This window comes from Perna viridis, chromosome 12 (assembly GCF_037379345.1).
Source record: "Perna viridis isolate PV_CMFRI_1.1 ecotype Kerala chromosome 12, ASM3737934v1, whole genome shotgun sequence".
NCBI classification, from domain to species: Eukaryota; Metazoa; Mollusca; class Bivalvia; order Mytilida; family Mytilidae; genus Perna; species Perna viridis.
This window is the reverse complement of record NC_142456.1, coordinates 33462358-33487770: the sequence shown is the minus strand read 5'-3', so window position 1 is coordinate 33487770 and position 25413 is coordinate 33462358. Positions and strand designations below refer to the sequence as shown.

Here is a 25413-nt window from a genome sequence, read left to right as displayed (position 1 = left end):
GCAAAATATGTCCTTGGACAGTGCATTTCATAATGTGAGTTATATATTGGACCTTTAAGTATCATACAACACCTAACTTAAATTTACTCCTGATTCTAATCTCACCGATTTAGTTTCTTTCTCGTAAGAAAATAACGTACGTTATTTCAATAAGTTGTTCTTTGTTAAAGGGTATGGAAATTTTCTCCAGTGCATCTGCGAGATAAATCTCAAATTCTAACTTAATTAACAAAAATACGCACAATCTTTCCAATTCAATAACCCTAACAATTTGTCAAGTTTGACCTTCCGATCCCCCCATTATATGCTACACAGAAACTCACGTTGATTTTCATGATCTTCAAGACAACATAACCTAAAGTAGACTTTTTTAGTGGAAACCCTCCCTTATCCATGACAAAAAAATGGTTATGACTGGTACATACTGGCCTGTGTTACTCAACTGATTTACAACAATTTATTTTTGAAACTATAAATCAATACCTGCAAATTACTTCCTTTGACAGATTAAGGGAAAATGAAAACAAGTAAAAATAAAGATGGCCGACGCTGTAAAATTTGTTTATTTTACTTATAATATCCTACATTTCATTCAGGAAATAACACATGGCATGCAATTTTAATTTTCAATAGCCATGTTTTTCAACAGAACAAAAATTCCCAGTTAAGTTCCATGCAGGATACCCCAAAGATCATTCATACCAAATTTGGCTCCAGTTGGTCAAGTAGTGTCAGAGGAGAAGAGTTTGAAAAATTGGTAACCACGACAGATGCCAAATGATGGGGGAGTGAACAATGCCTGGCCTGGGGAGGGGACTGTCAAATCCAAATGGAATTCTGAAATAAATACCTGGGTTTCAAGTGACATAGTTCCTCGTCTATCTTAAATAAAAGTTAAAAACAAATAAATGAATAAATAAATAAGCTTTATTTAGAGTCAGCATAAAAAAATAAAACAATTGATAAACATGGTTATCAAGCTCTGTTGAGCTTTTAAAAATCTATTAGACATAATAAATTACAAAAAACAAACATGCAGCACATACAAACTTAAATGAGCACTTCAGGTTACCAATTCAACCAATGAGCATTTGGAATGTACGCAAAAATAGTCCTACGCAGAAATTACCCCTGTTCCTCATAGCGCTGTTAAAAAAGTTCTCATCTTATTTAAAAAAATTAAACAGTTTCTGAAAGGAAAAACATTTCTGTACATTTTATAGGTGAATTTGGCTTCTTGTGATGTGAAACCTAATCTCCACAATGGCTTCTAAATATACCCCTATCTTGTGAAAACACTGGGATTTCTCATGCTATTTATAGACCCTTCACTTCCGGTGACCAGTACTACACTGCAAGTCTGCTAACCTCACATGCCATTCTGAGGATTGTGAGCTGACATATTTAGAATCATGCTGATATATAGTCCTCTGCAGGTTAAAGTTAGGGTGAAGTCCAGAGAAGCCATTGAATATTGTGAAATTAGCATAGAAACCTATGGGAAGTGGAATTGGTGGTTTCTAGCCTTCAAACAGCAAGAAGCATATTTTAAAAAAAAAGGAGTTACAAGCTAAGATTAACTTAACAAATGCATCAATGAAGGAACAACTTAAGAGCATAAAAATCAACTAAGCTCAATTAACAACAGATTCAATGAGACAAGCATACATGAAATAAGCATAATGGATAAAACTTGTAAATAAATTGGGTATATCATCCAAATCTTTTTCTCCTTTTCAAGGATGTTTGCTGCTCATATTCAGCTATTTTTGTCAGATTTTCCTACTCATCTGTTTTATCCATTTCAAAGCATTAATATTTTTGCCATGTGACCCCCATTTTTCTTTTCATCATTCCATGAAATGTCATTTGAAAAGTTTCTTTAAAATTCTTGTTATTTCTTTTGGTTTGTAATACGTAAAATCTACTAAGACACAACCTATGGAAAATCAACAGTCCTTTCCTTCAAAATTCTCAATGACTAGCCCGAATAATGGAGGACTGTATAGGATTCAACTAGACTGAAACAAAAAAGTACACATCATTTCACTTGCCCTAGTCAATTTTTACTAGGCTTCGGCCTTCGAGTTAGTGCCTAAAGGCAAACACTGAATCTAAAGAAATCCTTTTCCGGCCACAACTTCAAATGATTATATCTCAAAAACCAGCATACTGACCCATTTATTTTTCTTCTTATATTGTTCTTGCATGTAAAATCTTGAAAGATTTCACAACCCTAGAAATCCTTGTTTTTCTTAAATAGAGCAGCGAACATCTTTGATATACTGCATCAAAATTCTTAATGTAAAGTATGACCTGACAGTCATATAAACATTTCAGATATACATGCAAAACAATGCTAGTCTCATTAAATCATATAGGCTTCCCTTCGCCCAAGTATTTGCTAAAAGTTTTTTGAAGTGTCAGGAACATTTCCTCATCAGGGTCAACAAAATGTATGTCTTGTATAGAGTTATCTCCCTTGTTCATGTGTTTACCATATTCCAAAATACCTTTGTAGTATTGGATAGCACAGAATGGCTTAGGCACACCAAACACTCCTAAAATGGAAAATATTTTCTCAACTAATTTTACATGAAAACCAACAAAAAAGACTAATAGGATAATTAATTGGGAGGAGTAACAAAAATTGGTTCATGAACACCAGAATCCCTATTATGAACTAATGTACAGAACAAGTTTCATGCACAAATATAATCTTGATGAGTTCTAAGCTCTAGTGATTCTATTTTGGTAATTCCTGATTACCAATTGATTATCCTATTTATCATATAGTATATCTCCATTTGTGGTTGTAATTTACAACAAATATTTTAAATTTTGTTATTGATATCTGCGTTCTGATGTTTGGGTGGGAGAAATTTGAAGAGTGAAATTACATAATATATTGAGTGCAAATCCTGAAAAATTTTATCCAGGGAAAATTTGGTAAATTACTGCTATCTATATAATATCAAACTGTTGAGCTTTTGAAAGACTGTTAGACATAATGAATTACAAAAAACAAACTTAAATGAGAAATACAAACAGCAAGATAAGGGAGGTTGCTTTTCAATGATAAGGCAATGAAAGTGAGTACTGAGGAACCCTCAAAAGGGGTAAGGTATGCAACCACCATTTTTACCCTGTGGGAGGGGGGCTTTGATTTGATGTCAGATAAGAAATTTATTTTAATTTCAACAGCAACCAAAATCAATATTTTTATGTGAAAATATGCCTTATTAAGTAATGGGGAAAATATAAAATCATCATTTTACTTTTTTTCAATGAATAAGTTAATTTTTTTCTCTCCATAACTTGGAACATTTATTTTCAAAAAGATCCTAACTCCCCCCACCTTGTAATGCAATGGTTCATACCTAAGGGAGGGCTGTGATCCATGAAAAACAATGATAAACACTTTTATCCAGTTGTTAAAATTGCCTTTATAATCACAGTTATAAACATAAACCTTACCAGTTCCTAATGAAGTAAATGCAATAGTCTTGTGTCCATGACTGTTTGCCATGTGTAAAGCAGATATAATGGCAGATCTCAGATCTTCAAGGCATTTCTTTTTCTGGTCGGCCCCATACAATTGCCAGGATGGAGCTACTGAATGGATGATACAGTGGTAAGGGAGATAACCAGGTTTTGTGGAACAGCATGAACCAACAGCAAGATTGCCTTTCTCAGTAATTACTGCTTCACATTCCTTTTCCAACTGCCCACCTGCTGCCTGGGCTATTTCTTGCCCAATGCCCTTTGTTGGTATTAGATTCTTGCTAGCAGGAGTCACAAGACAATCAACCTTCAACTTTTGGTAATCAGCAAGGTAGGTCAAGATAGTGATTCCTTCTTTGGTAGTAAATTGAGACCCATTTTTTAACCCTGGTGTTGCTGCATGAGAGTTTGCCTGATTATCCTTTGTTTTCTTTTTCCTAGGTGTCGCCACCAATCCCAATTTCATCTGTACAGCAAATTTTGCATCAATAGCTTTTCTAACATTTTGAGCTTTAATGATTATTCGCTTCTTATTGAATGACAAAAAGCAGAAAATGCCCTTGATTTCTTTCTCCACCTCTTTTTCAACCTCTTCTAAAAATATCGTCATCTTTTTTTGCAAAGGCACATCTGTTTCCGACATTTTTCTTATCTCTTCCATTTTGTCCTTTAAATTCTTTAACAGGGGTTCAGGGTTAACTCCCTTTTTATGTGTCAACACCAGAGTTCCCCTGTCAAACACATAGGTAGCAATTTCTTTAAACCAGTCCTCTCGTTTTCCAAGGTGAATAAGAGCTGTGAAATCATCCTCTGCCAGATTTATAACTAGTGTATTATCAATGAAATCTTCAAGTTCCTTCCGTACCTCAACAACTTCCTTTGTCGTACCATCAAGAACAGCCTTTTTACCGGCCTCATCAAGAGTTATGTTATAACCAGACCTATGCAGGCTATCTATCTTTTTTGTGACTTTTTTCACTGGTGGGGCAATTTTGAAATGTACTCGTCTTGGCTCCTGAAATCAAATACATTTATTGTAAAATTCAACATTACAAATGACATTTTATGTATGGAAGGTTTAATGTCTCCAATTAGCAGTAGTTATTGTCTAAGTTATGAATTTGTTGTTTAATTTCATCTGTATACAATTTCAAAATTTGAACAGATAAGCTAACCTTACAAGATAATATCCTAAGCTCCCCTACACAGAACCATATAGTCAAGTAATCAAGTAATCAAACAACAAAAAGCTTCATGGAGTGCAGCATGATACAACTGCAGTAGTCTAACCCTGAACAGTTAGGGCAAGTGTGTACACAAAACTAGTTTTTGACACATTTTTTTGATACATTTAAGCATATGGACTAACAATTCAATATGGACACAACAACTGGTACGGACACTATAATATTTGCACTAAATTTGAAATTCAATAAAAAATGTTCAAAATGGGACCAAAAATGAAATTCCAAAATTCATCAAATCTACTGTTTACCAGAATTAAATAAGGAACACAATAAACAAGAGGCTCACAGGAGCCTGAATTGATTCCCTGTTTAGTATTGCCATATTTCAACTTTTTATATCATTATGCATTTATAATCAAAATAATAATGAAATATATACTAATTCATTAATTTTGGTTTTCTGGATAACAGGAAAAAACTTTAAAAAAATCCTTAATAAAAGGCATTTTAGGGGCCATCACTCTAAAATAAATAAAGTGACTTTTCTGAATTTTTTAGTCATTTTATTGATATGATACAGCTGGAAATCGTGAGATAGTGGTTATATTTTTCAAGAAAATAACAAAAAACTGAAAAAAAATTTGTAAAATCAGCATATAAAGGGCGAAAACTCCAAAACTTGTTATTGGTTCAACTTCAAATTTAGAGCATAGATATATCTTGTCCAACCAGTGTTTTGGTTAAGAAGTCTCACATTTCATCTATGTGTTACAGTTTTTAAAATATAAGCCAATTATATGGTGAGACATATGGTGATGACAATGTTTTTTTTTGGAAATGTAACAGATACAGTTTTGGGAGTAGACATGCTAAGGATGATTGTAACAAAGTTTCATGAAATTGTGTTAAGTGGTTTCAGAGGTCAAGATGATCTTAAGATTGATAAAAAACGGAAAACAGCAATGATAATGACAATGACAACAAACACCAAAGGATGACAAAAGCTCACATGGCATTTTAGGCCCGGTGAGCCAAAAACTCCACAAACTTAATTTTTTTTCACTTCCAGGGAAATAACTCAAAAAAGGAGTTATCCTAAAAAATTTGATCCAAATGGAGACTTTTGTAGGACTTATCAGAAGGATCATTTCATCAGTTGAAATATTTATCTACCTCTGATAGTTTACAAGATATTGTAAAAAATTGCATAAAACTATGGCGACTATTGTAGGCCTTATCATATGGATCATTTCATTAATTAAAAGTTTTTTTTTTCTACCTATTAAAGTTTTCAAAGAAAACTACAAAAATTTAGCCTTTTAAGGGCAATAACTCTTACAAGGAGTATAAGTGTCTAACTTTCATCCATGGTGACTTTTTTAGGCCTTATCATAAGGATCATTTCATCATTTAAATCTTTTTTATTATCTATTATAATTGTCACAATTTGGCTCAAAACTGCAAAAGACATCATTTTTCATCTTTCAAGGCCAATAACTCTTATAACAAGTCTCTGAATAATTTTGACCCAACAGCAACTATTACAGGACGGCAAATTTGAAGTAAATACTTTGCAGTCAAATAAAAATGAAGGCAGATATAAATGCCTCTAATAATCTAACTTAGTGTGAAATTTTATTTATTTTTAGTTTTAATTGTTCCATACATCTGAAGTATTTCTCCTTGACTGCCATGGTCAAAAACAAGTCATTGGCCAAAATGCACTATAAAGGATCATACTTGTGTCCTGCATAAAATCTATAAACTTGATACAAATAATAGATATACATGGAACGTATCTGTGGTCAAAGTCCCATAACTCTAAAATAAATCATGGAAAAAGTCAAATGGTACAATTTTCATGGTTGCCAACTCTTACAGATTCTGTACTTAGAACATATTCCTCCCAGGGTTCTAGTGGTCAATTTGTGAGAAAGAACTTTGTGAATATTCATTTTCCTTGTAATTCTGTCCTGGAATAAGGGCACAAAATGGTATATTGTTGCCATAATAAAAATAAAAAAAGACAAGATTATCAAACCCTACCTCCATATGAGTTATATCAGTTTTTAGAGTATCCAGAACAGCATCTGTATCATCCCTCTTCCCAATGGCTTGGATATGATACTTGTATTTTTGTGGCTTCTTCTCACTTATATGCCAAGAAGAAGTCGCTCCTGTCAAAGTAACACTTATATGTTTCAAACTAAAATTATCCAATACAAACATGAATCATGGATACATGCAATTTACCAGTTTCAATGGAATTGGTGAAGAGTTTTATGAGTTATTGTGCAAAAACTTGCAAGACGGAAGGATGGGTAGAACTATATGCCACAAAAATCCACTATTAGTTTCTGATCCCTATTAATTGGTACCCTTTAATGGTAAGCTTACCACTGCTGCAGATTTATTTATTTCGGCACACAGATCCGCACAGGCCACAATTGTTTTGAAACTATAAAGGATGTTGCTGAATTTAAATCATAAATGTTTTTTTTTCATTACCCTTCAACTAAGAGTGAATTGCGGGGGCAAATACTTCTACCCCTCCTTAAAGTCATTTATTTTCAGAACTATCCATGGTCAACTTAAAACAAACTTTATATTATTTGATATACATATGATATATACATTAAATATGAACCATTTACTCTGTGCCACCCATGTCATAGGATCTGCCTGATTTTTACATGGGCAGCCATTTACTCTGTGCCACCTATGTTATAGGATCTGCCTGATTTTTACATGAACAGCCTGATACAAGTAAATACAATAAAATTAAAGCTGTAAGCTACACAACAAAACTTACTGTTTTCTTTTGACACTCCCCCTTTTTTTAGCTGTTTCATCATGTCTTTAAAATCGGCTGTAGTTGCAAACATTCTTACAACTCTAATGTAACTAATATTAGGATCAGCTGTTTCAGACTTCCTGTCCCCTTCATATATCTTGTCTGTGCTTTTGACAACAGTGCTCATTACCAAATCTATCTGTTTATGGAGGGACATTCCTGAAAGAAAAGTGCATGGCTCTGTAAACTTCCATTCCAGATTATAGTCAATTGACAATGGTCATATTTCATACTTATCATCCAATTAACTCTGGACAACACAAAAAAGAGGCTTGTTTAACTTTTGAATATAACAATGTAATACTTGATTACATAATTAGATTGTGGGGGATCATTCAACGGCAAAACCCTGCCTAAGCAGAACTCATCAGGCATATTATTAATTTATTGAAGGTCTTTGGTTCACACATATTCCAGATGTATCAATATTGACAGAAAGGAACTTATAATTGTGTCTGCTTTAGACAGGTTGCCAGTTCATTCACAGTTTGGTTAAGACAGGTTTCATTGCATTGGAAGAACATCCCATAATGACAACCATATTATCTTAAAGTTTTAGTGAAACTCATTAAAGAGATTAGAGAAGCTTAGTTTTCTTATTTTCGTTGCTTTTCATTGATGAATAAATCTACCTGATGGCTGCTTAGAAGTTTTCTCTGGTTCTTGCCATGGACCAAATGATGGGGACTTACTCTCCTTCATGATACCTGCTGTAAAATAAACAAAATACCATGAAATGAAATACAGTCCAACTTACAATCAGGAGCTCTGATAGCTTTAACACCAGAGATTTCTCTATCAAAGTAGCTTAAAACACTTATTTCATCTCACATAAAACAAAGGCTAAAATCTTTCGACTCCTCAGTCTCAAATAATTTGTTCAAGTGTTGAATCTGTCTTTAATGCATTTTTTTAATCTTCAAGAAGAACATTTGAGGTGTTGAACTTGACAGGTGGGACTTGTCAGACTTTTCAATTTATTTGTATAATAAAGAAATATTTGCCAGACACTTCATTGTGTTTGTATAATTAAGCAATATTTGCCAGACACTTCATTATATTTGTATAACAAAGAAATATTTGCCAGACACTTCATTATATCAGTACAATTAAGTAAAATTGGTCAGACATTTCATTATGTTTATACAACTAACTTATATTTATCATCATCAGTATATACTGGGTATCATCAACTTTTATATCCAAGATTTTAATTTGTGCTGTCATATCATAAAACAGACTGACCTGCATCCCTACTATTGAGTAGAACAACGTCCATAACATGGAATCTGTATGTCTCTAACATATCCACCATTTTATTTAACCCCTGTGTCAATGATTTTTCTGTACGTATGACCTTGAGAGTGACTGTGTAGCTACCACTTGTAATATCCCACAATGGTTTACCAATTTCTATGATAAGACAATAACAATTTTAGTATCAAATGAAGGAATTCAAATAAAACACTAAAGGAGCTGATTTATGAGCTAGTCCCAGTCTTCAATATATCAATCCAGGACAGAATTACTTACAAGGAAAATGAATATTCACAGAGTTCTTTCTCACAAATTGACCTGGGAGGAATATGTTCTAATTAACACTAATTAACACTAATTAACCAATTCAATCAAAACTTAGTAAATCACTTCCACTAAAAATCCTGATAAGACTGAATGAGAAATAAATATACTCTGTTTATGATGCACAGTGTTTTCCTTCTATTTTTGTCTTTTTAAAATGCAAAAATTAAAACGATGACATCATTAAGTATGGCTTTTTCTTGCCATGTAAACTATTGACCCTTACCCTGACCTTTGACCTGTGATAATAAAATTAAAATGATTCCAAGTTACAAGTAAATGTAATGTGTACAATTTTGACAAAATATTAATGTATATAAGGGGTTATTAAGACAAGTAGTCTTCAATCTTCAAATCCTAAAATACAAGTAGTTTTACCCTTTTGTTCCTCCTTGCTCACAAACATAACGTTCACCTTGACCTCTTTGTACTGAATGTCCCTGTAATGATCTATAGCAGCTACCACAAATCTGATACCATGCTTCTTGTGGATACACTGGATATGTTTTGGTGGTAGATCTGAAGTTAGTTATAAAGTAGTATGGTCTTCACCTCATATACTGAGCATTTTTACTGTGAAACGTACGTAAACTGGGCACTTACCCTACCAGACATCTCCTTACGTACCAGTACATATAAAATTTAGACACTGTCCATATTTAAGTGGTTCATGATGAAGATAAACCCACCAAACAAACAATGCTGTATTAATCTACATATGCTCTATTTTTACCTAACAGTTGTTCTTTCCATATTCAGATCTGTACTTCTGAGAAAATCATACATTTATCTCCCACTAAAATCAACCAAATCCAACAAAATCAAGAACAGTAACTCTGGCAAATTAAAGTGCTAATTTCATGAACAATCAGTACAAATTTTATCTCGAAAGCACAACACCTAAATGAAAAACTACGACTGGTTATGTGGTCTGTAAATGATTCTGAAAAAGAAATAAAAGTGGATTCCCTGGGTTTTTGACATGCATGAATCACCTCCTGTCTGATTTTATAAAGATTTTATAAAGACTGCTACTCAAGTTCATTCATATTTCAATTTCAATATGCATTTAATCTGTAAAGACACACTGCTAAACAGAGCAAAGTCTCTGGTCCATAGGTTCGGTTTGACTAGGTTTTACAATAACAGAATCATTGAAGTATGATCAATTGTGGTAATTATCTGTCCTTGATGGGAAAATAAAGAAAGGTCAATTGTACTAATCCCGGTACATTTGTATTAGTACTACTTCCAATTCTAAAACTTGAGCCTAGACAGAATCAATATATACAATTTGCATCATGATCATGATCTCACAATTAATTCATTGAAATGAAATCAGTTTACTAAAAGTTTAAAAGACAGAAAATGTTGCTTACCATAAGTTATAAGTTGGTTGTTTCTGCTGACCATCCAATCCTGTATATTTCTGAACATCTGAAATAAGAAATCGGTAAGCGATGGCACAATAGTGATACCACTGCTGGCAATCACAATATAAGGAAAATAAACAAAGTTCTTGGTAAACAAGAAGTTGTCATATTTTTCCAAAAATGAATCCAACCATATGGCATACCTACATGAAGAATGTATTAAAATTTAAGCAGCTGTGATGAGTAGTTGCTGAGAAAACTGTGTTGGAAGCAATTATAGACACACAGAGAAATGGACAAAGGTAAAATAGTATACCCCCCTGTGGATCCAGTTAGGTAGTTTTGTATGAGCATTTTTTTTACAATAAATTTGCATCCAACAGATTATTAAGCTAATGTTAAGGATGTACACCTCTATGTTCGGTCATTTTGGACAGAGTTTTATCCATTTAAGAGCATAGTTATATATATTCCCCTGAACCCCCACTTTTCTTTGCATAATGGACCCAAAAATGTTATTTAACAAGTAATTTCAAGAAATCTTTGTCATTTCTTCAAAGTTTTTAATAGAAAGAGTAATCAAGGGAACCAAGGTTATAGCGGTAATCAAAAGAATGTAATCCAGGGACAAAGACCAGACATGGAAAACAGACATACACAACAAAGAACATGAAGTAACTAAAATTATACATACAAAGTAACAAAAGTAAATGAGCAACTCGGACTCCACTAAAAACTGGGAGCATGGACCAGGTGCACTGGTAGGGTAAGCCTCCTCTGCTTTTATGAGCCGAGTTGCTCATAAAAAGTCAAGTCCGGGGTAGACAAACCCGTTGAATAAATCAGTTTTCATGGTGCTGATGGATACACCATAACGATCCACGAGTTCATGATAATGGCCATAAAACTTCTGTAGTGATGACATCAATCTTGTAGCAACATAACCCTGTTCCAGAAGCCTATTTGTTAGAGTTCTAGCGCAATACAAAAAGTCTGCGTAGTTTCGGCAAGCTCTGGCATAACGTATGAGTTGTGTCTGTTTGTTTGTTGGGGTTTAACATCCGTATGAGTTGTGATATAAACACAGATTTATGGTTTTCCACAATCTCTTCTTTGGAGAGAGTGGTAGCAATGTAGGTCTTATCACTGCTATTATTTTCTACGTCTACCTCCAATAATAAACATTGGATATATAACGTTTTGCTGACAAAAACAATGTTGTTTTGGGCTTTGTCTGCTGGTACGACAACATATTTATCATGTATAGTAGACAATGTTTTTGCTACATCGGGGTCTGTGAAAACTGATGTAGCCTTGGCACTCAATGACCTACATAAAACTTTCATTCGTTTCAAAATTAAAGACCTCAAGGCCTTTAACCACTCTGACAGAGAATCAATGTCTTCTTGTTCTCGTTTTATCCATTTTCTTGCAGAGTCCTCGACAGCATCCATAAGAACTTTAAAGTTATAATTCCAAATTATGGAGCGTGGGACCTTTAGGAAGGATGTTACGCAGAGATTCGTTTTCGATAACGGTTAAATCTCCCGTAACGACGTGACCAGGAGGACCATATTTGAATGGAGAGCTTTTGCAAGAACAGTCAGGTGGTTTAGCCTTGAAGTCCTCAATCTCGAGGTTCTGCAATAGCCTTTTGTAATTGAAAATTTTGGATGCGATGGGTGAAATAATTGGTATGGATTTGTCTTTGAAATATGGGGGAATTTTGTTGGTAACGTTTTTGTGATGGAGTATGTTAGCCAAATTAATTGCATCTATACCTTTGTTGACAAACAGTAGTGGAAGAAATGATCGTTTTTCTTCATCTTGACTTTTCACACAAACTGGTTTAAAGAGTCTGTGGAAACCAATATCCAAAATAATGGCAACAAAAAGCTCCTGAGACAGAACCTATTGAAAATCAACAGAAATCCTTTTCCAGCCAAAACTTCAGATGTCAGATGTTAGTAGCTCAAAAATAAGCATAATGCTAAATCCATTTTTTTCACTAATATTGTTCAAACATGAAAGAGATTTCCCCAACAGATGAAATCCTTGTTATTCTTAAAAAAAGCAGTGAACATCCTTAATATCACCAAAATGATCAGACACTACCTCAGTGACAGTTTCCTCCAAAGGATTCAATACAAAGTTGACAGTCTTCAAATACTTCGGATTTTCTGTCTCTCCAAACTTCTCCACAGCCTTAAACATCATCTTTGCAACCAGAACTGGTGGAAAAATCATCAAATAGGAACCCAGTGCAGGAAATGCTATACTGGTACACTGTCTCCTCTCTGCTTCAGCTAAACATCTGTTTACAAACAGTTTAAGCATCTGTAAAGCAGAGAAGACATTGCAAATTAATCAGACGTAGGATTCCTCTGATTTAGATCTTGCAGGGCCATACTGTTAACAGTGAAATGTTTGTGGCAGTTTTATATTTTGCTATTTTTGTGGTAAAAGCTGTAATATGAAACAAAACTCTATTCATGACATGTCTATAACAAAAAACAGTGGTAAAAAGAAATATTTTGCCAGGCATCAAATTAGTACGGCCTCCACCAGACAGGGGAGATAACCAAATATGAAAATAACTGCAGTATAAAACATTTCCATCTCAAAATATGACTGTACAAAAAAATATTTCATGAGTATCAGTTTTAGTATATTCTATTTTTCAACATTGTTTTTTTTTTTCTTTTTTTTTTTTTTGTGAATTTTACTTGGTCCCAAAGATTTCAATATATAACATGTAAGTTTGATTTGCTTCAAAGAGTAATCAAAGGAACCAAGGTTATAGAGTCAATCAAAAGAATGTAATCCAGGGAGAAAGACCAGACATGGAAAACAGACAAACACAACAAAGAATACAAAGTAACTAAAATCATACACACAAAGCAACAAAAGCAAATGAGCAACTCGGACTCCAGTAAAAACTGGGAGCATGGACCAGGTACACCGGTAGGGTAAGCGTCCTCTGCTTTTCTAGAAATAAACAATTTAAATTCACTTTTTGAATGAAGAACAAAAACTGAAGAGTATGCAAACAAAAGAAATAAAAGATTTGATGTGACATGATACTTACCAATTAGTTACAGGATACAAATGTGCAACCAACACCTTTAATTTCCTTGAGCAGTTTGTACTCAGTGCATATTGTTACATAGACATCAAAAAAAAAATAAACCTGAAAAATATTGCGACACTTTTTCAAAATGTTTCACATAGAATTAAGATGTGAAATGTCATATGTCATATATTATATTCTAGGAAAGAGTGATCGATCGATAAAACCATGCTTAATCAAGAGCCTGATGTAATAGGCAAGATTTGTTATTGTGCTAGCTCACAGAAGAGACAGATCAACCCACTCAGACACATTATTCTGACTTCAAGACAATCTGTTGTCACTTTACATATGATTGGCAAAGAAGTGTTTGCTGCCAGTTCAAAAGTTTTTGGAGAAACTTGACAAAGGTTTGAACCTATGACCTCCTTTACTCGAGGCCAGCATGCTTTCATGAGACCTCTGAGACAGTCATTTAGAAATGCAGTCTTATTAAATATGAAGAGACAGATTGATTTGCAGAAGGAGACAGTCAAATTTTAAGTGTTACGTCATAAGGTGTCACATGTTTTATCTCTTCCATTGGTGAGATAAGGATATCTCCGTTGGATAAAAATTGTAATATACTCGTCTATTTAGGGAGAAAAGAGACATAGATAAAGCATTATTTTTATGACAGCTTGACCCTATCTAAACAAGACACTGCATGAATTAGCTCAATTATGCAAGTTTCAATGCATTTTGAACTTATGTAAACCATCTATTCATGCTAAAAATATCATCTTTGCGAACCAAATTTAATAATGACCATCTATTTTCTTCAATCACCTTAACTGATAAATTCCCATTCATTATCCATCCAAATAAACATCCATGGAACAAATATTGACACTTTAGTTTCCCAGGTTGGGTAACAGCTACATCACATACTCCAATGCCGTCTGGATACATATGTAGATATTCTCGAACAATGTTGTCCCGTCCTGCTTTATGGATGAGTTCTCTGGACATGGCACCATGCTCTAGGTCTTTGTGGTTGGTAGCATTTACTATCACATCAACCTGAAGTAAATTGTTAAGGCAAACACAGAAAGCTATATCTCAGTGTTTAATTAAAAATGTCTACAGATTTTAAAAATTAAAAAGTAAGTACATTTTTTTAAATTCTTAGGCAAATAAAAAAAGTTAAAAGGCAAGACATGGTACAAGTCTTTATGCAGAAGCAACATACCAAATATCTAAAAATTTTCTCTAATAAAACCTGAAAATTCTGTTACAAAAGAAGTGTAACGGACAGCTAGACATGATGACTGCCATATTATTAAAGTACCGTATAAGTGATTATTTTCGCTGTGATTTAATTTTCGGTGTATTCACTGTCAAAGTTTTAACTTGAAAATTTAATCACGCAAAAAAAATCTTTGAAGATAAAATAGAGTTATTCATTTTTGTCGTATTCATTAAACTCTTGGCCTGCAGCAAAAATTACATTACACAAGAAAAATCTCATCCAGTTTTTGAAGAAAAACGTGACATTTTCCATATGCTAAAAAGTCATTATACAGTAAGTAGAAGCCTTTCTCAACCATACACCTCTTTCATACAAGTTTTGATACTTTGAACTTTAGGAATGTGTTCTGTTATTGTATATAAGTTCAGTTTACATTGCCTCAACACTGACATAAATAAAATTTAAAAGATTCCTAGTTAACAATGGCTAAGTATGAATTTCATTTATTCAGGATCAGCTTAAGAAAGTTTAAATAATGTATGATCAGATACCTTTTTATCCATGTCTACAATTGAGCCTTCTACAATGTTCACTGTAATCTCTGATGTCTGCCTCTCTGTGAAACATAAGTTATGTTAGGCCAAATAAAAAGAAATATGTGTGTTTCTGGTTTCCTTACCTACTCTATTTTTTGTGCCTACCCTAGCAATTTTTATTGTCATTATGGCTTGAACACTATTAAACTTGTGATTCTGGCTCCATTTACTCAAGATGAAAAAAATAGTAAAGAAAAAGAAATTCCTGCTTACCTAACCTATGTTTTGAAGCATGTAACCAGGAACACATAATTTTTTTTTGCCTTGGTTATAAAATGCTTGTTTATTTAAGTACAAGCCCATATAAGAATCCTGCAGAGGATGATAAGTCCATACCTGGTGTTGAGATTCTTTCAGAGCCCAAATGAATCTAGTATGTCTCAAATTTTGGAATGAATAAAAGTAATAAAGATCCAAGGTTGGGGAAGTAATTCAAAGGAAGTACTATCTTTTAAAAGACAGATAGCTGGTGCAGTAAAATTTGTTCTTCTTTACTTATAATTTTTTACATTTCATTCAGGAAATAACACATGGCATGCAATTTCAATTTTCAATACATTTTTTGGAACACAACTTAGTTATCAGTATTTGGCCAATCGGGCAACATAATTGCAATCAGGTGACTTGTGTTTCCATGGAACAACGTCTTTCAGTTCAAAGGGTAAGAAGTGAAAAATGCCAACCATGTTTTAAAGTGATCTGTAGTAAAGGAAATAAGCAGAACTTTTGTTTTTGAACTTAAAAGACTCAGAAGGCATGACAGGGTTTGACACCAACTTTTCTCGCTAGGTACCCCCCATAACTTTCTGATAGACAAATTAGGTAGTCCTCAAAACTATTTTGCAGTCCTGTGTTTATGACTAATAAAATACTAAGAATTCATTTAGGTAGCCCAAAGGACTACCAAATAAACATTTCTAGGTAGTCCTCTTTCAAATTTAGTAGGCACAGGACTACCAGACTACTGTTAGTGTCACAGCCTACACGACTCAAGATAATTCATGGGTTTAGTATCAGTTTTATCACCTTTACTTCAGCCATATGCATCTATATTTGAAATCAGAAAACACATCGGATCAAAACAATTTGGCCTGATTTCATTGTCCACAATTGGAAAAATCCTGCCTAAAAATTGAGAGAACCTGCCTACATTAAATTTTAAAGTATTTTGCCTAGATCAAAGAGCAATTATGTTGTAGATATTTAGAGATGTAGTTACCTTTACAGTGTGCAAGTGGGCATTTAAAATACAAGGTGACTATCTATTTCTTACACTGAAATAATTAGAAATGGCCTGATATACATACATACCCTTGAAGTGCTTGGGTTTATCAAACACAATATGAGACCAGTGGCCAAGTATCAAAATCTCAGACATTAGAAACTCGTCAATATCTTCTACGGTACTCTGGGTATCAGCATAACCAAACACATGCATAAAATGTCCAAACTTCTGCCGCATCTTCCAGAAATTATTGATCAAAAGAGAAGCATACATGTGGGAGGGAAAGTCATCAGCTACATCTAAAGGAATTCCAATACTCCTGTAACCAGAGTCAGATACAATGTGAATGATGCGTCTAGCACAGTTGTTGAGGAGAGATAATGACACATCTTTTTCCCTTGTCCAGGGAGGAATGACTGTTAGAAGTAGAAGCTGACATTTCAGATTCCCTGTGTTTTGGAGGACAATTATTTCCTCCGGCTCTATAGGTGCTCTAGATTCTTCACTGTTCTTCAACAGTTTATCAATATCTGTGTTAATAGGCTTTCCTCCTGAAAATAATCGTAAATCATTCTAGGAAATTAGCATACAAAACAAATATTTATGCATGATGGGTGTTTCAGCTAATACATTATCTCCCAAGATTAGGATACTTATAATATTATCTATATAAATATATCATTGTACTTAAGAATTAATATCGCCACTTAGATGGACCCAGGGTGGAGATTTGGGAAAGGGGGTGTTCCAGAATTGTTAAAAAAGGGGGGCTCAGGGCTATGATTTTCTAACTTTTGCAAAAATTGACAAAATTTTCCAACCAAAATGGGCCTTCAAAATGCATAACCCAATATGTACATTCAAAGCCAATCCTGGCAATGCTCGGAATCAATGAGATTGGCAGAGAAGTTGTGATTGCACCAGAACCCTTCCTACTTGGATCCATCACTAATATTTGAAATCTAGAAAATTACTGTTTTGCATGCAAAAACTCTATAAAATGTGGTTTCAACTGAAATGGGTTTTTCTTTCAAGATTATATGGTCATTTTCACAAAATGGTAAAAGTCAATTATTACAGAAACTAGAGGCTCAAGAGAGCCTGAATCGCTCACCTGGTTTACAATTTGCTTACTTGAAAAAGTTGATGAATGAGACAGGCTAAATTAAAAGTAACTGAATTGTCAAATGTTTTGATAGCATTTTTATGACTTGAACCAGAATTTTGCTTAACGCAACACTTTTTTAATTATTTACAAAAAACTCTTCCGACCCCTATGTTCTGTTTTTAATATAGGCAGCCAGATCTATTCACAGATTAAAAATCACAAGTCATTTCGAGCACAATTACCTGAAGAACTAATACGCATGTTTTCATTAAATGATCTTAAATGGATTTAGAGAAGATTTTCAAATTTGTACATGTGGGGAAAAAAATTTCAAAAACTGTTTCAGGAGCCATAACTCCTACATCGATATATCAGTAGACAAACTTTTTTTTTTTAAATTCCAGCATTAGCCAGTCTCATCATGCTGAACAATATTAACCTACAAAATCTTTGCTAAAGGTAACGATTTTTTACTCTTATGTTCTATTATTAGTAACAGAGGCCATGTTTTTTTTTTCATGGATCAAAAACAGTCATTTTGTGTGGGAAACACTAAGGAACAATAATGCCAACGTTCATTGAATTCTGTAAAATGGTTTTTGAGAAGATTTTTTAAGTTATACATGCAAAATATGCCAAAAAAACTGTTTCAGGGGCCATAACTCCTACATCAGTTGACTAATCGTTTTGAAAATTTCAGCACAGGTCAATCTCTTGATGCTGAACAAAATTACCTTGTACCAGAATTTTGCTAAAGGCAACGGTTCTTGAATTATTTGCAAAAAATGTCTTCAGACTCCCATGTTCTATTTTTAGTCAAGGCAGCTGTTTTTTCATGGATCAAAAATCCCAGTGGTCATTTTGTACACAATTACTCTACGGAACAATAACACCAAATTTACATCCTGTCAGTCTAGTAGTTTCAGAGGAGAATTTTGAAAATTTGTCCACTATGACGACAATGACGATGGATGCCGAGTGATGGCATAAGCTCATTTGACCTTTGGACATGTGAGCTAAAAATAAATTTTTCTTGCTCAAGACTGTGACCGGTAAGTTATTTAAATGACCATTCAAAAAATGCCCATACATGAAGTATGCTTTCATGGTTTTATTTCAAAAAAATTAAATTTTGATAGGGACCTATATACATTAAATCAAGATTGATTTAACCAAAACCTGTGGATTGTCTTACATCTGAAGTCAACAAACAAAAGAACAGTGCAAATTTGATATGCTAGGAGATAAAGATCACTTTTAAGGCAAAAAGAATATGTCTGTTTCCTGCTACCCTATCTACCCTATTTTTTTGTGTGCCTTCACTGAACCTTTTTGGTCATTTTCAACACAGTTGAAGTTTAGATTGTTTCCCCATTAACTCAATGTAAAATGTTTTTGAAAAATAAATAATTTCCATACTTACCAACCATTTTTTTTCTTGTTGGCAGCAGGAAACAAGACTATTATTCTTTTTGCCGAATCACCAACCATTTAAATAGGAAAGGGGAGGGGTTGGGATAATATATTTCAATATATATTTTTCAAATTTTGGAGATTTTCTTTTTACCCAAACATTGAAAAAATCAAAATGAGGATTATATACTTTCCCTACAACTTAAATAGCGGATTCTCAAATAAAAATGTTGATCTGGGTTGCTGCTAAATTTTAAAGTAAAAGTTTTGCATTTGCGCAAAAAAACATTTCTTATCAAAACCCAGCTCCCTTCTTCAGAAAAAAAAATGTTAGGTGCTTTACCAATAGTTAGGATATCCTTTCCTATACCAAACGCATCCAAATTTCTGTTAACAGGACATATCAGTACATCACAGTCACATGTCTCAACAGGACCAATCATATTAATGATGTGCATCATAACATCTCTTCTGTTTCCAAGCCAACCAGAATGTGGGCGTGCCTTGTTACTAATATTAATCATGCATTGCTTCTGTTTTTCTAAATGTACACGTTTTTCTTCAATTGCTTTTGTCAAATTTGGAGCGTTTCCAAAGGAATGTTCAAGAGATATAAAAATTTCATTTGCCATTCGATCGATATCTATTTTGACAATTTCTGGATCCCAACCATGTAATTCTATATGGTTGTGAAAGAATCTATGATCTACTTTGTACAAATTACAAAGGGACTTCAATTTTTGATCAGCATAAGTTTTGAAATATTCTAATTTCCATTGTGATAATGGGACATGCAGTACTTGATTTTGAGTACTTCCATTTTCTGGTATAGGGTTGAAAATCCTCTGGTATAAAACATATTGGTCATTTGTCATAAGCAAGACAATATCACCTTTCTTCTTACGAGGAACAGCCCACACTTTTTTATTATCTTTAAGAAACTCCTGAAGTTCAATGAACTCTAACTGTTCCTTATCAATTTCAATTGATTGAATGCAGGTTTTAATGACCTTTGACCCTTCTGTTGCCACATCTTGTGACAAAGCAAAGACAAGCAAGTCATGAACTTTTTCATTCACTTCCCAAGAGCAGAGGATCCTTTCTTGCATCAAAATAAAATTGATATATTCTGTAACATTCTGTTTTCGTAGAAATTTAGATTTTAAATTTCCAACATTATCCAATTTTGTAGCAATCTCCTTACATTTTTTGTCAATTTTGTAGTGAACTTCATCAACAGTCTCCTTAGTTAGACCCTTCAATTCAACTACATCCTCCTTGACCTCTATTTCAAGGTCAGCACTTCGCAAACTGTCAAAGAACTCATTCATTTCCAATACCTGTAGCTTGTTTTTCTGTACTTTAAGTATTTCACTAAAGCCATTTGTGTTTCCCTGAGTCACATGATCATTGTCTTTGTTCATCGCTTTAAGAGAAAAATAGCTACATGCATTAAATATGAATACCATAAAGTTTGTTTTCATGTAATTTACAAACTAAAACCACAACTACAAGCATTTGTCAATTTCAAAATTACACAAAAATATATGGATTGGAAAGAAATTTTACTTCAGTAATCCTAGTCAAAATAGTGTATTGTAAAATTAGGTTTCCAATCGTGGCAAAAACATGAATTTGCACACACTATTGTACTAGATATACCCCACTTGTATCGGACCAAATATTGCTTAATACATTTTCCCTGTCTATAAAAAAGCCTGTGACATACTAAATTTAACTAGATATCATTGAGATGGGAGCCATCTCTGTGGGCAACACTGTCAATAACATGTGCTAAATAAGCTGATATGAAGCATTGTTTGAAGGTATTAGGACACACCCTCTGGTGTTGGTTAATATATGTGTCAAGTATAAACTTTGAAATCATAACGGACACGATCTTTACCACAGGACATGGGGTTGTCAACTAAAACCAAAGTTTTTGACCTTGACCTTTGACCTAGGAAGTCATACATACATTATGACAAACCTTCTGGTGTTGGTTAATATAGGTTTCAAGTATAAACTTTGAAATCATAATGGTTCTCTAGATATCGAGTGGACACGAATTTGTTACGGATGGATGGGTTGACAGACTGATCACTATAGGGCAACCTGCCTAAGGCGGGGCCCTAATAATATATCATAATATTGGAAGTCATGATGATCAGAAATTAATACAAACTTCTTCCTAAGAGAATGTTTCTGTAGTTGTCTAGTTCAACTTTTGACAAATTTAAGTTAGACCTTCCTCAGCTTTCTCTTCAGCTGCATTTTTCAGCTGGTGTTCCTAAACTTCATCTTCAGTTGTTCACAGTGTATGGGAGAGTAAACTGAAGAAAGTCTTTGGCCGAAACCTTTTTTTTTTTTAACTAGGTAGTGGGTTCTTGTTGTTTGTTCTATTTTAATAGGCCAGCTAAGTGACTGCCTGAAGTACTTTTTCCCACATCTTTACTTCACTGTGAGATAAGGTATGTAAATCATGTAAATGGTAAAATAACTGAACCTGAATACCTAATTTATACATCATAAAACCAAGACTTTTATTCAAATATATTTCTCAATTTGCTCATCAAGATACATATTGTATGCATGATGTGAAAATGAACAAGAGGCTTCCTGGAGCCTCAATCACTCATCTGGTTAAATTTTGCATTTCAAGGGCAATAAATTTAACAAGTTGTCCAACATGACAACTTATTGACTCAATAAGACTTTGGTAGGATTTATTATAATGATCATTTCTTCACTTGAAAACTTTTTTTATCCATCATTGTTTTCAAGATTATGGCTGAAAACTGTAAAAACAAAAACAAAAACAAAAACAATGTCATTTTTCACCTTTCAAGGGAAATAACTCTTACAAGGAGTCATCTGACAACTTTTATCCCTAGAGACTTTTCTAGGCCTTATAATAAGGATCATTTCAGCAATTGACAGAATTTGCTAAACCTAACGTTATGGAGATATAATATGCGAAAAACTGTTCGATTTCTAGTAACAGCAGCCATGTTTTTTCGATGGATGGGAAATCCCCACACCAAATAAGCAGCTATGTTTTTTGATGGATTCAAATCCTCACATCAGTTCTATGCAGGATACCCCAAGGAACATTCGTACCAAGTTTGGTTCCAATTGGTCAAGTAGTGTCAGAGAAGAAGATTTTTTAAAAGAAATAACATTATAAATAGCTAAAAAAAAATGTAGAAAAAGGGAATAACTCCAACTTTGCTTAACAGATTACAACGGAAATTTGACCACAGATAGATCTCATCATAATAAAGACTGTAACCTGTGTCAAAATTGGCAAAACCTAACAGTTTTGGAGATATATGTGAAAAACAACTGACTGACCCCTTTGTGTTATTTTTTAGTAAAGCAGCCATGTTCTCTATGGATCAAAAATCCCCACAACAGTTCTATACAGGATACCTCAAGGAACATTCATACCAAGTTTGGTTTCAATTGGTCAAATAGTGTCAGAGGAGAAGATTTTATAATGAAATATTATTAAAAATAGCAAAAAAATGTTGAAAAAGGGCAATAACTCCAACATGGGTTAACAGATTAAAACGAAAAATTTACCCTGGATAAATCTCATCATGCCTTACACTTTTATTGAGTCAGAATTTGGCAAAACATTATGGTTTTGGAGATATACGCGAAACACTACTGTCAGACCCTTATGTTCTATTTTTAGTAACAGTGGCCAATTGTTTATAGACGGATCCAAATTCTAAAGACAGTTCTTGTGTCAGACACCCTAAGGAACATTTGTGCAAAGTTTCATATAATTCTGTTCAGTAGTTCTAGAAGAGAAGATTTTTGAAAAATTGTTAACAGATGACAGACGACCTGATGGCAATAGTTCACATGGCCTTTAGACAGGTGAGCTTAACAGAAAACTAACTGATTAAATCGGAATTGTGCACTTCTATTTTATGTAGATACCTGAGTCATGGTAATTCTTAGCTTTTTGGGCTTTCTTATTCTGAGAACTTTTCTGCACACTTTGACCTTCACTGCCGGACTTTTGAGTGGTTGTAGTGACGACTGACTTCTGCGTTGACTTTGTTGCTTTTGTAGCCACAGAACTCACAGTTGCTTTTGAGTGTGGTCTTCTTGAAGTGTCAGCCATTTCAATTTACATGTCCTTTAAAAATGATTTTTCATTGAGAAAACATTTATTTTGGAATATTTAATGTGAAATTTAACAGTTCATTTGTGATAGTGTTCTTTTATTTAAAAGAATCATTTAACATAATTAGCAAAGGGGAATTAAGGGATCCAGGATTCAAACTGCGCACAATCAAGGGCTATTGACTCCACAAAAGAAAAAAGACACATCAAACACAGAGCATGAAAACTAAAATATCACACATACATACACTCCTTGAAAACATTCACATTTCCCATTTTGCTTCGTGCATTGTTAATCGTGTGTTACGCATCATTTTGCGTTGGTTTAAACTCAGGATAGAAGCGTTTGTTTAAACGCACGCTGGGAGAGTTCATTTAAATGCAACATACAAGCGTTCATTTAAACGCATGATAGAAGCGTTCACTTATTTTTGTACTTTGAATATTTCCATGATTCAACTGTTATTTTCATAATTTTTGCTGTTATTAATTCATATAATTTTATTTTCTATTTTTTCTTCCTTCATTAATTATTTGTTAATATTATTATTTTTCACCTTTCGTTTAGCATGCATTTAAACGCACGATAAAAGCATTTGTTTATCGTGCATTGGTGAGCGTTTAGCCAGGTTTGGGTAACATGCAAGCAGGAAACCTAAACATCTCAAGGAGTTTAACAACAAAAGTAAATGAATATGCAACCCAGACTCCACTAAAAACTTAAGGATTATGCACCAGGTATTTGACAACAGGGAAGGCATCTTCAGCTTTTCTAGAAGCACCCACCAAGTTGCTCATAAAATGTCACGTCTGAGACTAGACGAAAGAGGAAATCAATTACAAGGTGAACTCAACATGGTTTTCATGGTGAAGATTGATACACCATATATTCCAAGCTGGAAAATTGATGAAACACAAAGGCTAGGGTAGACGCCTGGAAACTTGAAACATGAAGTAAGGCACGAACCCAGAACAGTGTTGACCTTATGATTTAAAGTCTAGTACTTAACCACTCTGCCACCCTTCTCTCCTTGTTTCTGCAAATTCTGGTATAACGTATGAGCTGTGATATGAGAACTGTAAATGATGTTGCTACAGATATTAGAATAGTAAAAGATACAACAGCTATAAGTCCGTCTAATATAAAGACTGAAGGAGTAGACAAAATCCTGATATAGAGCAAGGTAGGAAAAAAAAACAAGCTGAACCTAACAAAATGAAATAAAAATATTCCTAATCATTGTGCTGTCTTCGGAGGCTAACTTATTTTGCTTGGAGGCATAACCGTCAATGAAAACAGCGAACGTTATGATTATCTGGAGTACTATAGTGTAATTTTAAAGTGAAAGTTGCAGACTGTTAAACACATGACATTACTTACAGTTGCCATGAACAGAACGGGTGAGGCCATACTATAATAATTTGTTTGTTGATATAATATCAACAGTAAGTACTGACAGACATACTTCTTTTGAATCAATAAAGAAGTCATTAACCATATGATTGATTTTATCGTCTCGAGTTTCAAGGGGAGTTAATTGAGTACGCGCGGTTTTTATCCGAGTACTAGTAAACTGAGAAACGAAACAAATGCTCGTTGTGCCCACTTAAAAATAACCTGCTTCGCGGGTCATTTACCGTGCACAACGTGATTGAGGTTATTTTTTCATCGACCGAAAAATATAACAGTCACTCTAAATATCTTCCCTGTATTTGAACGTCAGATTCGTCAGAGTTATATCCGCAATGCCGTTAACGTTGAAGTTACTGTAAATGTCAATTAGAAATTAAATGTAATAATTATACATATAAGTATTTGAGAATGAGCTGGGCAATCTGTTGTTTAGAATACTTTTAAATAACATATCTAGACACGGGGTTACAGATAGGAACTTTTGTTTAAGTATTTGCAGAATACTTGCAACATTACCGCGATGTTGTGAATTCCACTAGTATTTATATTTATAAGCGACTCGATTTCCAGATATATTTACCCGTGACAGGGTATAGTACGTAGTCAAGGGAGTTAAAAAATTAGTAGTATATTTATCAATTTGTAGTGTCTGAGCGAGACCCGACAGAGTACGTAGCCAAGGATGTAAAAACCCCACATTCACTCACTTAAACCCAC

The 25413-nt window shown here is 33.8% G+C and overlaps 1 protein-coding gene across 3 annotated transcripts; it reads right to left on the bottom strand.

Moving 5' to 3' along the window:
• Window positions 1–909: 909 nt before the first annotated feature.
• LOC148602116 (uncharacterized) lies at window positions 910–24811 on the bottom strand. Of its 3 annotated transcripts, none has more exons than XM_088554624.1 (15): window positions 24749–24811; window positions 23094–23295; window positions 19486–20568; window positions 16708–17172; window positions 15352–15416; window positions 14398–14631; window positions 12615–12836; window positions 10506–10563; window positions 9505–9645; window positions 8791–8958; window positions 8178–8255; window positions 7504–7704; window positions 6738–6868; window positions 3478–4519; window positions 910–2561 (listed from the first exon to the last, which is right to left on the bottom strand). In XM_088554624.1, the coding sequence occupies exons 2-15, from the start codon at window positions 23278–23280 to the stop codon at window positions 2374–2376; spliced, it is 4263 nt and encodes a 1420-aa protein (XP_088410750.1). In that variant the 5' UTR covers window positions 23281–23295; window positions 24749–24811; the 3' UTR covers window positions 910–2373. The 3 variants fall into 3 exon arrangements, with proteins under 3 accessions (XP_088410750.1, XP_088410749.1, XP_088410751.1); XM_088554623.1 differs by having other exon boundaries at window positions 24664–24805; XM_088554625.1 differs by having other exon boundaries at window positions 8178–8252; window positions 24664–24805.
• Between the last annotated feature and the right edge of the window lie 602 nt (window positions 24812–25413).

Coding starts and splice junctions, on each gene's coding strand:
- LOC148602116 (XM_088554624.1), bottom strand. CDS start 23,280: ATGGCTGACACTTCAAGAAGACCACACTCAAAAGCAACTGTGAGTTCT. Junction 14,632..15,351: donor TTGTAGACATGGATAAAAAG/GTATCTGATCAT, acceptor AATTTACTTCAG/GTTGATGTGATAGTAAATGC. Junction 4,520..6,737: donor CTGATATAACTCATATGGAG/GTAGGGTTTGAT, acceptor ATTTGATTTCAG/GAGCCAAGACGAGTACATTT.